The 16116-nt window shown below is 38.5% G+C and overlaps 1 protein-coding gene and 1 long non-coding RNA gene across 2 annotated transcripts in view; one reads left to right on the top strand and one right to left on the bottom strand.

Annotated features, from left to right (window-relative positions):
• Positions 1-318: 318 nt before the first annotated feature.
• The window catches only part of LOC136421496 (receptor-type tyrosine-protein phosphatase H-like), a 45605-nt gene continuing 29807 nt past the window's right edge, over positions 319-16116 (top strand). Inside the window, exons 1-7 of the mRNA XM_066408824.1 lie at positions 319-376; positions 9025-9312; positions 9802-9964; positions 10999-11102; positions 11482-11599; positions 12074-12222; positions 12689-12894. Of these exons, the coding sequence (XP_066264921.1) occupies positions 319-376; positions 9025-9312; positions 9802-9964; positions 10999-11102; positions 11482-11599; positions 12074-12222; positions 12689-12894 (1086 nt within the window). The remainder of the gene's footprint in view (positions 377-9024; positions 9313-9801; positions 9965-10998; positions 11103-11481; positions 11600-12073; positions 12223-12688; positions 12895-16116) is intronic.
• Positions 13592-14380, bottom strand: LOC136422291 (uncharacterized). Its single transcript, XR_010753594.1, has 2 exons — positions 14313-14380; positions 13592-13909 (listed from the first exon to the last, which is right to left on the bottom strand). It is a non-coding gene; the product is annotated as an uncharacterized lncRNA (long non-coding RNA).

The following is a 16116-nucleotide window of genomic DNA, read 5'->3' on the forward strand; positions in this document are numbered from 1 at the left end:
GCACTTGGCCAATGTTAAAACTTTGCGGTGGTCCCTAACATATTATTGACACAAGCATAAAGAATCCTGTCCATAGTGAGTGACCACTTGTTCACATAGACCAGATTTTATTGGACCCATGTGGTCTTCTTTGGACGTTTTGACTATATAATTTTAGAACACCCCTATCAAACTTGCAATGGTATGCTCCAACCCTAATGCTTTTCTTAGCCCATTGGAAGTGAATCCATGCGGGGTGAATAGGGGGGGTGTCAGGTGACCCCCATGAATGTGCATACCTGTACAGTCCTTATTTGATTACCCTGTTTTGCTTTCAGCATGAGAGCAGAAGTAACGCACCGAGGGGTGGGGTGTGGTCAAGTCGCTACGCTCTCAGGTAAGACGTTGCAACTTTTCCTTTAAACTTTTAGGCTATTTGTTGTGAACGTTGATGAAGGTCAGACATCCAGGTAATTAGATACGCCAAATAACAGTTACTCATTAAAGCAACTGGATATGATCTTGGAAATTTCTAGGCCTTACAGAAAACGTCTGACCGTTTCCAAAATCATATCCAGTTGCTTGAGTAGCTGTTATTTGGCGAATTTGTGGTGAACTTTACCACCTGCTACTATATATACATCATTGTACCTTTGCACCATAGTCATAACGCCTGTTTATTTTGTCAATGGCGAGACCATTTTGCTTTTGAAATGTCTGTTACGGTTAGATGCTGACATATCAAGTTCCCGTCACCATTTTGCTCACTGTAAAGCTAATCAGTTCACAGTTCTTTTCTTCTTGTGCATTATAATTTACACAGCTTGGTTTGTGTTGTGCTGTACGACATTGTGCTTGCAAGTACCGTCAAGTCTGTACAAGTGTCCACCTCTGCATAAGGCCAATGTGGCCACTTGTTAGTGGTTCCTTAGATTATATGTAAGTTTTTCCCATTGACCCAAGCAAGAAGAATCCTGTCTATAAAGTATAGGACCATCTGTCCACATAGACCAGACTTTATCGGTCCCCTGAGTGGTCTTCTTGGGCAGGTTTGACTGTAGGGTACGTGTTTAGCTGTGAACTCGCCATTTTCTGCCCTTTCAAGTACATGGCTTTGTCTTGTTCATGTACACACACGTTTCTAATGCTTTACTGAAAACTTGTAGCAGCTAAACAATAGTATGGTGGGAGAGAAGCATACTGTAGACTATGCAATAATGAGAATTTTCTCTCCGGTTGAACGTAACTTTTCACCACGTATACAATTCCTTGATTCAGCTGAGCCACTCTTGAGCCACTAAGTGGTTTTTGAAGAAGTCTTTGATGTGGACTTGTGGTTGTTTGATGTGGTGCCGTGTGACACAGTAAAAGCTGAGTAAAGTCTATGGAGGATAATTTATGGCTTCCTGAGAGATTTTCACTTGTTTTCACCTGGCGATGAACTGTAAACAATTTCTGAAATGATTCTTAGGAATTTCCACTTTTCTCACTCACAGTTGTTTGTGTCTTGCTCCATTGTGCTTTTCAACACTAAAATTTGTTTTCAAAATTGCCAAATCTTAAAGTTTGACTTTGTCATGTATGATATACAGTCAAATTGTGATTCTTTATTATTTAGTTTATCATGAATCCAAGGGTATAGAGAGCATCTTGCATTTAAAAAGGAGAGGCAAAAAAAGAAATTTCCTTAATTAACTTTGTTTATATGTCTTTGACAATTGCAATAATTTTCTGTTATGGTCAATAATGCCCAAGCCTTTCAAACTATCAACTCACAAAGTGTCCCTTTATCAACTTGAAGTTATTTTTACCCAAACCTAGCACGAAAGTTTGTAAAACTGGTGCTAAATATCGCTGTGAGATAAGGTCCTTCCTTCCCACAAAAGGTTAGGTTAAGTAACTAGACCAAAGTAGAGAACAAAGTAAACACGGCTGCAAATGGACTTGTTTATTTGGTTTTTTGGTCCTTTTCTTCCAAGTTGTTATTTCACCCTTACGTTCGTCAAAGGTGTTCTTTCATCTGGTTTCTTTCCTCAAACCATGAAATATGTGAAAAACTGAAAATATAAAAGACAAGTCTTGATAAAACAGCAACACAAAAATGTAGGTCAAATTGTCATAGGTTAAACAATTGTCCATTAAACATTGGATACATAGACAAACACTTGTTGCATAATGCTGACTTATGTACGCACAACTGTGACATATTCAGGCCACACGTGTGGTGCTGCTATAATAACGTCTCAGCAGATTGAAGTGCATTAAGAATATTTGATGGAAGCCCGCGTGATACGAATAGAAGCCCGTGGGATACCATAAAATACGGACTGGTCCTGAACACCTGTATCAAACATTATCACAGCCCAGGTATGAGATGAATGTTTTATTTACTGTAAATGCATTTTAAGTTTGCATGGTTTTTATTTTGCGCTAAGGCGAAAAGTTTGCGGCAGCGCTATAGTCACATACTGCTACAATATTGGATAAAAATGTTTGCGGTGGTTTTAAGTTCACGGTCAAAGGGTCGCCGCAAAAACCGCAAACATGAAACCATCGCGGACATTTCTGCATTTACAGTAGTTACTGTTACAGTAGTGAAAATACAGTATAGACAAGAGATGATTCTGCTTATCCAAAACGTTACTGCAGGTCAAATTGGAGCATGTGGATCAATCTCTGTCAGTAGAGAGCAAACTTTGTCTTGCTCTCTTTCTTCCAAGGCGTCATGTGTTGAAATGCTTGCGTTCTCTTAGTAATAGCTGCAGTCTTTCATCTAAATATTGAATATGTGCTCATGATTAAAAGACACGGTGTGCATGAAACTAACAGTTAAATTGAGATTAATGTTTGTCAAATTGTCTTGGTAAACAAAGATCCATTAAGTACATGTAGCCAAATGTTCCTAATAATCAATGCTGACTCTTGCATACACAGTTAAGCAATATATTTAGGTCACTGACCTGTGTCTTGAGTTAATTCTGTATGCCTTTAATTATGTACATTACAAATTCGGTTACATTCAGCATTTTCACTTTTAGTCAAATTGTCTTGGGAAACAGTGACCCATTAAGTCATATAAGCCAATATTTTATCATTCTTTTTTAACGAACTGGCTCAGTGCAAGGGCGTAGGGGGCCACTCATTTAAGCACTGAGCTAATTCTTACTGTAGCAGCATCTCTTCACCCTAGGTAAGAAACATCAATGCTCGAGACAAGCATGACTTCACTGACCCATTAGGAGAAGCAGGGGTTAAATGCTCCTAAGAAGTTAAATTCTGATTCTTCTTGCACAATTAGGACAGGACAGGTGTATTTACATGTAGGTCACTGACCTGTGTCTTAAGTTGATTAATTCTGTATGCCTTTAATTAATATGTACATTAGAAATTTGGTTATATTTTAACTTTTAGTCAAATTGTCTTGGTAAACAATGATCCATTGTGATGTAAGTCAGATGTTCTTTAAGTAATGCTAACTCTTGCATGCACACAACAGTAGTTAGGGAGGGCGTCACTGACCTGAGCCTTAAAGATGTAAGTTCTACACCATCATTATCTAATGCCTTTAATATGTATTTAGTCAAATTTGCTTAATTTCTTGAAGAAAAATTTAGGAAGATATACATTCACTTAAAATACATTTAGTCTTAATTCACTGTGGGTTGGTAGTGAGGCAAATGTAGTCTAGTCAGAGACACTGAGATTGCATAATTATGAACACTTAGGACAAATGATGTTGGACAGGGCAATATGGAGTGATGTATGTACTTGTTTAGTCCCGGCCGATGGCCGATAGATACATAGATAGATAGAGGCAAATCTATCCCATTGAAGTTAAGTTGAATGCAAAATAGATTCTTGAAAAGTATCAATCCAATTACACTTAGTCAGCATGCATCTGTTATGATCATTTGTACAGGTGGTTAATTGTTATAAACAAATTGAGGTTGATTTGCACAAAAAAGAAGCACAGTGACAATTAGTTTATAAGACATTTGAAACAACCTGTTTTGAGGTTACCGCCAAAGAGTCTAACAACCTAATCAATGTAAAATGACACTTTTGAATGGGACTTGGTGTCATCGATACCCTTTTGAAGAGCCCACATTTGCAATCAATAGTGTTGGTTGGGTCAATTTACTGTAAACTGAAGGGTTAGGAGTTTTCTTTCAGTAGTAGGAAAAGGAGGTTTACGTGTTGTGTTGTAAATTTCCAGTTGAAACAATTCTGTCATACAGTTTTTAGTGATTATACATTTATGGAAACGCATATTTCCAGTGTCATGAATGTGTTGTGGAGAGATCACTGAAGAAAAAAAAACACTGCAAAAGTTTCAAGATTTACAGAATACCAGGCCTTTCCTGGTGCTGTATATTCTGTAAATTCATTTAATATGTATTATAGTAAGAATCGAATTTCAGGTTAATATCAATAAGAATTGTGAATATCTTTAGGATCACAGTTGAAGCAATGGCAGCAACTACACAATGAAAGACAGAGCAATTAATTTGTGGCAGGAAGTGTTGCATAGAAAATCATGCACTTAAAAACACTACAAAAATTTCAGCATTTACAGTGAGAAGCTAATGTTACTAACCGTAATGTTTATTCAGCTATAGGACAAATATTTGCCAGTTAAAAATTGGAAAACAGATTGTTCATATTAGACACATTAACAGCCATATTGCCCATTTAAAATCTTAGCTGTCGCTGGCCTTAATCTAATATTATATATTAAGTGCTTCCTCCTAAATTGGTGTAAAAACTCTTTTATCAGTCAACGGCTGCATAAATTGTCAACAATTAAACCTGTTCAAGTGACCACCTATACATAAAGACCACCTGGCTAATGTGTCCCTTTTTGATGGTCCCTTACATGATAATTTTCCCCATTGACACAAGCTTTCAGAATCCTCAATCTCTTGTGACCACCTGTCCGATTGTAGACTGGATTTTATCAGTCTCCTTATCATGAGTGGTCTTGTTGGGCAGTTTAAACTGTACTATACTATATGGCCTCCGTCGGTCAGTATTGACCATGGTAAAATCCTAATTCACAACAGCCCTACAGCATCGACTATGGCTAAACAGCCCAATACGAGAATGGCAGTCTCTGCCACAAAAATCACATCTGTAAGCTGACTCAGTTCTGTTGCAAAGCTCTTTTCTGCGGATCCGCTTTTCTTCTGCGCTGTGCATCAGTCTGACTTCTCCTGATTTGAGCTGTCTGAACAGTGTGCATCTCCACCTGGAACGGTCACTTGCAAGGTCCTCCCAGTGCTCCGTATTAATATCTAGAGCCTTCAAGTCCCTCTTGCAGACATCTTTGAAACGCAGCTGTGGCCTCCCGGTACGTCTCTTTCCTGAGATCAGTTCTCCGTAGAGAAGGTCTTAAACTGTACAATGAAGAGATTACTCAATAGTTAGTTTTGCTTGAAGAACAATCTTTAGTTAACTTACAATGAATACCTGACTGTTACCCATACAGAGAAATGACAAAATGATTAACATACTTGCAAAGCAGAACAGGTACCAGCCAAGTATGTGACTGTGTGTAATTTGTCATGTGGACATTTTGTCCACAAAGTTCATTGTGCAGTTAGGCATGGAAAGTTAAACATTAACTCCGCTTGAGTGTTATGTGCATGATACACCTGCACCACAAGGAAGTGGGCTTTGAAAAAAAATATCCTCCAACCTGGACTACACGGTTCTGCATTTCTTTGGGCGTTGTTGGCTCGGTCATGGTTGAGACTTTTTGTCAGTTGACTGCAAACCATGGTTTGATTCAAATGGGCTAGCAGGTGCATGGATAGGGGAACGGTATGTTCAACTTGGAGTTTTAAACTTAGCTGCATGTGAGTAGAAAGTACTGTGCCAAGAATAGGTATTGTGCAAAATTGTATGAAATTTTTGAATGGAAAACTGGAAGCAAATAGATTGTTAAAGAATGCAGATTTGAGAAGTTGCTGGATGAATGCAACCATTTGAATGGACTAGTAGGTGCATGCATGGATAGGGGAAAGGTATGTTCAACTTGGATCTTTAACCTTAGCTGTGAGCGGAAAGTTCTGTGCTGAGAATAGGTATTGTGCAAAATTTGTCAAATTTTTGGAATGGAAAACTGGAAGCAAATGGGTTGTTAAAGAATGCAGATTTGAGAAGTCATGGATGTTTGCAAACCATAGTTTGATATGTATGGACTAGCAGTTGCATGCATGGATAGGGGAAAGGTATGTTCAACTTGGGGTTTTAACCGTTAAGATGTGAGCTGAAAGTCTTGTGCCGAGAATAGGTATTGTGCAAAATTGTATCAAGTTTTTGGAGTGGCAGACTATTGGAAGTAAGAGGATTTTTAAACTTTAAGTCAATGCACATTTGAAAAGTCGATGGATGACTGCAAACTATGGTTTGGTTCATATGGACTAGCAGGTGCATGGATAGGGGAAAGGTATGTATTGTTCAGCCTTAAGTTTAAACTTAGCTGTGAGCCAAAAGTCCTGTGCCGAGAATAGGTATTGTGCAAAAATCTATCACTTTTTGGGAGATGTCAACCACTGTAAGCAAAAGGATTTGTCGTTGTGGATGATTGCAAACCATGGTTTGATTTGTAGGTGCATGGATAGTGGAACGCTACGTTCAACTTTGAGCTTTAAACTTAGCTGTGAGACGAAAGTTCTGTGCTGAGAATAGGAATTTATGCAAAATTGTTTCAAAATTTTGGAGTGGCAAACTATTGGAAGTAATAGGATTGGTTAAGAATGCAGATTTGAGAAGTTGGCAGATGTTTTGCATAACGGGAAATCTTTTGAAAGTTGCGCTACAGTAACTGTGTTTGGAATTTTCGCTCAACAATAACAACCACACCCATAATTTCCCCTTCCTTAATGCAGTATTTGCTGCTATAAACAACTGCTTTGACATGTTTTTCCTCATTCTTGCAGAAGTGGACAACCAGAAGCCTTGAAAGGGGTTTGAGGTAAAGTTGGGGCACTGAAGTTGTGGCAGTTTTAGAGAATCAAGGTAAGCCTGTACTTATTGTTTTGAGGACAAAGGAGGTATAGAGCAGTTGAGAAAAGTGGTTCTAGTCTGCCGAATAGTATATCATTAGTGCTTCAAATATGCACATCATGCTTCTTCTTCTCAAATCATCTTTGATTGCAATGAAGCATCATCAGCTTTTTTGAGTAAAAATGTGGCTATGCTATCATAATGGCTTTTGTTTTTAGCCAATTAGATTATACCAGATCACCCCCACTCTTCTTGATATGTGTTGGGTTCTTTATATACAGACTGAGGTGCTAAGAAATTACAACTTTTCAAGACTCTCTTGAGTGCACTTTTGTAGACTTAAGCCTTAGTATAGTTCACAAAAACATATTTTCAGTGTTAAACCTTTGGGTAACCTGTGTCCCCATTGATTTCTTTAGGAATGTAGTAAATATGCTACTTGAAGGGACTTTGTTCACATACCCTGGATTAAGCTGTACAATGACTAACTTCTATTAAACAGGTCTTTTGTCAAAAACAAATCATTGACAAGTTTCTACACTTTTATAAGAGGTGTGGATAGTATTAATACATGTATGTGTGACTTACATGGTTGCCCTGTGAATAATTAGGTATTACATTTTGATTTAATTTTTTAGTTAACATTAAAAACTAGACTAAGTGCAACCTTTGTTTTAGTTCATAATGTTAGCTCCCATATAATGTGATATCTAATATGTTTTACAAACATTGTTTCTTTTGTTTTTGTAGATGATGACTGTTCTGGGGTTTGCTGTCTGGCTGGCCTTGTGGTGCTGTCTTTCAATAGGAACAATAACCGCACAAGGTCGGTTTTATTGACCTATGGTAGCACCTAGTCCCACATATCAGGGTTATATAGATAATGCTATCAGTTGTCCAGGCCACATTTCAGTGTGTCAATAATTGTTAACTATTAGTGCACCAGACCTGAAACATGATAGATATAGTACTGTACTGTACGTGTATTTGCCAAGCAATCATTCCTGTCAGAGAAAATGGACTTGCCCAACATCATTGCCTTCAAAATTAGAGGGACAGTGGAAAATGGAAAATAAAAGCAATGTAATGGTGGGTTCTACAAATTGTATCTGATTCAACATTCTGAATGAACATATTGTCAAACTCTTTGTCTCTAATTCTATTCAGCAGTAGATCACTTGTGCATGCATCTTTCTTAAAGTTTTCAAAGAGACTGCGTTTTACATGTCCAATCACTGTTAACGAAACAATGTGTGCTGAATTTTTCATTTTGCTATCCATAGGTTCATGTGAAGCCCCTTCATCACTTGAGGTCATTGATAATCAAGTAACAACAACAAGTTTTCGAGTGACATTTACTCAAAGCCCATGTGACAATATCAACTTCACAGTAAGTCTTGAACCTCAACATTGCTTCAGTGGAACAGCATTCAACATTGCTCTGCCCTGTCAGACAGTAGGAGGCATTGCAAACACATGCACTTCAAAACAGATGCCAGGACTCCCGGATGTGGAATGTTCTGGATTTTTTAGTCTTAGCAGTTACACATGTGGCATCTCACAACTTGACCCGGGACAGGGCTATAGTCTGAGCATTACTACTGTGAGCGGAGGTCAAGATTTGGCTCCTGCACAACTGGATCAGGCTGTTGTAACAAGTAAGATTGCTTCTTACAGTTCTTAGTGGCAATAATATCTATCTTATTTCTTTGCCTCATCATGTTCTACAATTTCTGAAATATGATTAGCATGCTTGATGTCAATTCTGAAATCCAGGCTAGCAATGCATGTTTTTGATGACTTATTGGGCCTGTACTTTTTTGGCTATATGCCAGGCCCTTCAAGTTGAAAAACATCAAGAGACAACATTTAAAGATTTGTTTTAATTTGTAACTAAAAGTTGAAGTGTAATCAAAATGTCAGGATTACAAATTCTCTAACTAAATGTTGCATGCAAATCAGAAACCCTAACAATGCAGGGAAGAAACTTACAAAATGTGCTGAATATAGATTTCTTCATTTCTCTTTTATAAGACCCAGAAGTGCCAACTAACCTGACAGCAGTGCCCAGCCAGACCACCACAACCTCCATATCTGTCAGCTGGGATGTGGTGGGCGTGGCTGAAGAGTTCCTCATCACTGCCACCTGTCAGCATGCCGACTGTGTGGACAAAACAACATCTTTACACTGGAATGACTGTCTGGAGGGCACAACAGTAACCATAAGTGATCTCACACCAGGGGCATTCTACAGCCTTGCTGTGGCAGCACAGAGTGGGGGCCAACTTAGTGCAGAAAGCACATCAGTTATGGAGCAAACAGGTACAACATATCAATAGATCACTGGAGGGTATCTAGAAGTAGATATGTCACCACCAGGTTTGCTGACTATTTATTGATGAGATAAGTGTGTATGACATCACTTTACTTGATATCAAAGAAGCAACATGTCATAGTACTTGTTAATAAAAGTTTACTTAAAGCTGTAACTGTGTACTTGGTCAACTGGCTGTGATTGTCAGATTATGATGGTGAATGAATGATAGGAAACCATACTAAGTGACTCCGACTCACTGCAATGTATGCAAAGAGTTAACCAACAGGCAGGTAGATACCAGAAATATCTACTTTCTCCCTGCTTGCTGACATATTTACCATACTAGCCTTTTTGGTTCTCCCGTCGTTTTACGACAGATGAGGGTCCCTTCCACCACACCCCCTGGCGCCTGCATACATGTGCAGTCCTGCTGCATACTAGCCTAAGTGGTACATAATCCCATCCCTCATCTGACAAATTTCATCCTTTTCCAGACCCAGTTCCACCAACAAATGTGACCTTCGACCTTGCGAACGTGACCTCCCTGGTGGTGATGTGGGAGCAGGCCGAAGGGGTGCATGATGGGTATAACCTCAGCTGCTCCTCGTGTGTGGGAGAACGAGGACAGCCCCTCTTCCTGCCTGATTCTGAGGACAGGTAAACACTATGAACAACTTACATTTAAAAGCTACTGTGCCTAATAATTCTATGTAAGGCCATGTTGATTTGATTGATATATGGAAGACATCCTCTGGGGACCACAAAACAGATGCGAGCGTGCCAATAGAATAAGTTAAGCAACATATAGACTGTAGTAGTATACCGTTAATATTTCCTAATTTTTGTTCTTTCACATCTTTTTTAACTTTGCAGACAATAAGAATTCGAAAAACGGATCCTAATGTACAGTTGTAGAATTTGGCAGATAGACTGGATCGAGTGGTCGGAAGTAGTGCATGGACTTGCCCCGTCCCCCCCGGGGGTCGACCAATGATATATGATGAAAATTGATGCATGCATGAATGTCATCCATATAATCAAATCAACATGGCCTAACATACAAGAACTGTTATTATGGTCGGAAGGTAGGTTGATGGTCAAGAGCTAGTTTTAGCCATTCCAAATAGTTGATGTTTACTAATGAAAATGCTCTAAAGGTGATGTTTCCTCCCCAGGTGTGTTTGTCCATGGTGCTGAATCACTTCCAATGGACTGTTTTGTCTGTTTCTGGTCTCCCAGCAATCATGATCATTTACAGACCAAATTAGCTGTTTGTTGTTGATAATTCTAGCATTTTTTTACACAAATCTTGCCAGATACCAGTATGCTGCTTCCTTCCCAGGTGTATTTGTCCATGGTGCTGAATGACATCCAATAGACTGTATTTTTTGTTTCTGGTCTTTTGAGAAATCATAATATACACTCAGACCAAATAAGTTGTTTATCTGTACATTCAAAATGCCCATTTTGTACCATTTTAACATACTGTTATTCACTTTATCTTCATGGTAGCAAAATTTCACGGTGTAAGGAAAATTTCACGGAACGAATGTGTGAAGGAATCATGAATAATTACAACAGTTTTTTCACGGTGATGGTAAGTTCACAGTACAGAGCTAGGTGACAGTGAAAACAGTGAACATAAAGTTACAGTGAAAGAAACAAGACTTACAGTATTGGCATTGTATCAGGTACCAGTATGATGGACTGACGAGAGGACAGATGTACAACTTCAGCATCATCACCGTGAGTGGACCCAAGTACAGCCAGCCCACTGAGATCTTACAGTTCATAGGTAAGATGCTACTTTCACATTTGCAAACCATGCTGAACAGCACATTTTGTAATCTGGAGGGATATAAATTTTGTTGTAATATGAAGCTACATGTTGGCCAGGTTCAAAATACAAGGACATGATTCATCTAAACATTTGCCTTTTTTCACAACATTTTCAAAACGGGTTTCTTACTACAATAACTGTACTGTAGTGTCAGAGAAAATCAAAATGATTTTAAAATGAATCTTAGAAATGACATGAAAATTGATATCAAATGTCATTGATTCAACCGTAAAGTTGACCTGTAATAAATATATTTGATTGATTGATTGATTGATTGATGTTTTAAAGATCTATTGACATGTGTGGTGATTTTAATCTCATTTCTACCCTACAGACCCTGCCCCAGTGGAAGGCATCACAGTCCTGACCAATGGCTCTAGGAATGTTAGCCTGGAATGGCAGCCTCCTGAGGGGGTCTACTCACACTTCATTGTGAAAGTCACATCTGACAGGTAACATCAGTTCTGTTAACAACATTAACTACTAACTGCAATGAATGTCCATAAGATACAGTACATTTTGTATATAGTAAATGTAACTTTCTGTTGTAGTCCCTGTTAATATAATTTTTTTTTAATTCTCAGAGAGGCTTTAAAACATGGTGTAGCTTGTTGTATAGAAATCATATTTTTGATACTTATTCCCTTTATAGAGTGCCAAACAATTCTTATCTTGCATGAAATGACGTTTGGTGTAGGTAGTATTTCCTATGTACTGGTATATATTGTTGTCATTATATAATTGTTTAGTTTAATACCAAGAATGTAGCTTTTTTCCTAGTTTACCAAATAGCATACTTAAGGTCTTCAACATTTTGTTCAGAACAGTTCAGTAAATTACCATACATTGCACCTATTACATGTAACGTTACTGTACAATATCAATGATTGATTGATTGATTGATTGATTTGATCAATACTCTACAGTGGAGAAGACATGGTGAAGTCCACCAGTCTGAATGTGACCCTAGTTGACCTGACCCCGGGTACCCTGTACACCTTTACTGTGTACACTGTGAGTGGGGACAAGGAGAGTGAGGGCAGGGTGTATGGACCTATCAGGACCACGGAGGAGCGTAAGTCAAACTGTAGCTATTTCTGTACACATAATAAAGCTCTTAGCAATACGTTGTACTAACTAGCTTTCGATCACTCCATAAGTTTAGAAGCTAGGGATAATCTCAAGTTGAAATAACCTGAATGCTTAAGTCACACAATACCTTGTTGGTAAGCCCTTTACTATAGCACATAAAACCTGTACAATATTACTATCGGTATCATAGATTCAACTGTAAGGGCAAACTGTTTTGAAACAGTAAAAGAGATGTTTTGATTTGTGTTTTGAATTAAATTTTGTAGCTGTTGAAACAATGCTGTATACAAAAACTGCATAGTTTACTGTCAGTGATACATGTACATTGGTCATTTGCAGCGCCATGAATTTGCGGAGAAGGGGCACGATTTGCTCAATGCATAAGTTGACACTTAGTTTACAGAAAATTGGCACAATCACTTATTTTGGATATCTTTACTGTATTCTAGCTCCTGGACCAGTGTCAAATCTCACACTGTTAGCCACAAGTTCAACTACACTTCAAGTGTCCTGGCAACCCCCTTCAGAGCCCAACGGAGTCATCACGAACTACACCTTACGTGTGCGGAACAGTGCAGTCGCGGAGTGGAACAGAACAGTCACCCTGGTCCCCGCTGACCCGACAACAACTGTTTCCTCCACTATGATGATGGCTGTGAGTATCAATTTGAAAGTAAAAATTCATAACTATTCAATAACTTGCCATTGCTTGTTCCCTTTGTATACACAATTAAGGATGAGCCTATAGTAAGCATTTAATGCTATCATATTGATTTGTACTTGTAGCGGTTGGTGGGACTTGCAGCCAAAGGGAAGGGGGTTGTTACTTCCAAGTTTATAGGAGACAAAAAGAACGGATCTTACATAATCTGTCTTAGCCAATTCAGGAGGTTGTGTACCGTAGGTGTGGCTCATTTTTTAAAAAATTAGAGCGTAGACTTTTCATCCTGAAGTACGGATGTCCGCAATACTTTATCCCTCAGCTCATAGCTAATATAGCTGACACAAAATTAAGAGCTTATGGGTTTGATTCCTGGCAGTCCTGGCTAGACGTGTCCTTGGGAAAGGCACTTTTTACACGACTTTCCTTACTCCACCCTGGTGTAAAAATGGGTACCTGACTTCAGTTTGGGAAGTGGAAGGAGAGGGATGGGCTCTGCCTTTCAATACCACGCCCTTGACACAGTGTTTAACAACCTACTGCCACTATTGCCTAAAAGATATTAACTAAGTTTTTACCTTACGTTTTTCAAGTTATCTGCTCCTGAATACTGCATTGTGCTCCCATGTCTTAGACATGTTAACTTAAAGGTCTATCAAGTCTATAAAAAAGTTAGCCAACACAAGTCATATGTTTTCGCCACTCATCATCACTTTATTAACTGCGATTGCACGTTATTCAAACAACATCCATAAACAGAGAAAAAACAGTGCAGGATAAGAAGTTACACATTGTAGTTATACGTTGTACATTGATATAGATGTATGTCTGACGGCAAGAATACTGTAAATTAATTCAATTTTGTGGTTATCACTTGATTGAAGTTTTACGACCAGAATTTACTGTCTAAAATGTTCGTGATTGTGCTGGGTGATGATTGGTTGATGCTGCTTGTCACGTGACGCAGTGTTAGCACTTTGGCGTTTGGGATGGTGGCCTCGGAGTGCATCTGTGAAAACAAGTGCATGATAATTATGTTAGAGATATGAATGTGACCATATTACTGGGGAACTCACTATAGATCTAAATTGAACAGGCCCAAACATGATCATAATGACAAAACAGTGCAAGGAGTTTCTTGGTATTCTAATTTACATGTACATGAAATCTAGTTCCATGGCATCATCAGTAAATCTGCAGAAAACCAGCTTTACAACACACTCCATCTGATCAACATGTAAAAGCAGTTAAACAGCAATCAGCAGCGATCATTGTTCAATTGAGTTATGTTTTAAAATGTATCTGTATTCTATATATTAGCCAATATATTACCACCATTCGGCTTAACACACCAGCTTCGCAGGCACGCGGCATGGCAGCAACTGTTTATATTACACTGAACGACACCTTACCTTTTTTCAGTACACCCCGTTACCATGAACATTGTAGTTAGGCCACCTGGACCAGTCCATAAATAGCCTAAAAGTGTGATCATAAAATCTGTTATTTTTCAATGGATGAAAATATGAGATGTGTTTTAAAAGTTTTGCCAGGCAGTGCTGAAATCAACAGCATTGATGTTGCTATTAATATATTCATACTTTTTTTTGTGCATGTCTGTGTAAGTTCCGAGATCAAATCTAGGGAGCAGAGTAGAGTTAGAGATCAGATGCCTCCCTCTACATTGTAACAATTGGCTTCAGGACTGACTGTGTCAGTGTCTTGAAGATTGTTTTTTGACTGTGAAACTAAGTGGTGTACTTTAAAAAAATGTGAATGGATCCTTTGGGTAATGGGTCCAACGCACCCTCATACCAATTTTGCAGGTTGTTTGGTTCAAAGTACCATGCATAAGTAACAAAATATACATTTTTGGTCTGAAAATTTCCTAAAACCCCAAATAAGATAATTCAAAGACCTATGGAGGATAATTATAATAATAAAATTAATATAGGCCTGCAGGCATGGGGGTCGAGCAAAAAAAAACCCGGCCCCATGGGGGTATTTTTTTGAGACCTTGAATTTTCCTCCAAGCACCTATATTGGCATTGTTTTCTTTATTTGTTTTCTATTAAATATAAAGTTTAACATAATTTTGTGGTATTTCTTTGCTCGACCTCCATGCCAAATTTTATGTCATTTGGCTAGAAAATGACAGAGTTGAATTGATTTGACCAAACGGCTGAGGATTATAAGAAGAGGAAACATCGTTCTCAGGAAAAACACATTTTGCTGCCATACCAATGATATGGAGTGGAATATTTAGAAAAAGAGAACACATCATTAGATATGGGAAAGAAACATACCACTTGGCCATCGGTGAAATAGCGAGAGGAGGGGTCACTGCGATGTTTCTTCTCAGCTGCCACTTTGTGTGAGATACAAGATAGAGCATCCACTGAGATTAGTACAGGTCACAACAGAAAACGTCACAGTTTACAAATGCATTATATATCATAATTATTATACAGTCATTATGACAATTCTAATAATTATGTGACTTTGGCTTCTTTTAACTTCTTAGCACTTAATAATAATTGGCCTCCTTCAGTCAATCCAGTCTTCCTTTGCTTCTTAATAATGGTGTAAAATAATGTAGTATCACACATTACACTGCTTAAAGAAATCAAAGCCATTATTATATATGATTGCAATTTTTTTTTAAATCAAAGCAATTGCCCTTTTCATAACATCATATACACACCTGTAGTGAAGGAGTAACCACGCTCAGTCAGGATCTTCTTCAGGCAGTTTGTCAGCTCCCCCTTGACCCATTCCAGACGCTCGATGTCACGAGGCAGGTTGTACGCCTTGCTTGCGAAGTCTGGCATATTGCAGGTCACTCCATCTCCATAGTCCATCACGAACCCGGTGGTACGGCCGGAGGCGTACAGGGACAGCACGGCTTGGATGGCCACATACATGGCTGGCATGTTGAAGGTCTCGAACATGATCTGTGAATAACATACAACATTGAACTGCAAATAGGAACTTCAGCTAGGCAAATAAATTGAACACAGTTTTTTTTGGTACACAACCCTATTTTATTCTTCTGTTAGGTAAGTAATGTGTCATGTTCAAGATCATCTCCTTGTGGAATTATTGTGCCTCGATAGGTCAAAAGTTTAATTTGCATTGACCTCAACAAGTTTACTTTTCACCGATAGAAACTGTTCATTATGCACACTGATGAAGACAACAGACTAGTCGCTGAAA

The sequence above is a fragment of the Branchiostoma lanceolatum genome, chromosome 16 (genome assembly GCF_035083965.1).
Source record: "Branchiostoma lanceolatum isolate klBraLanc5 chromosome 16, klBraLanc5.hap2, whole genome shotgun sequence".
In the NCBI taxonomy this organism is placed as follows: domain Eukaryota; kingdom Metazoa; phylum Chordata; class Leptocardii; order Amphioxiformes; family Branchiostomatidae; genus Branchiostoma; species Branchiostoma lanceolatum.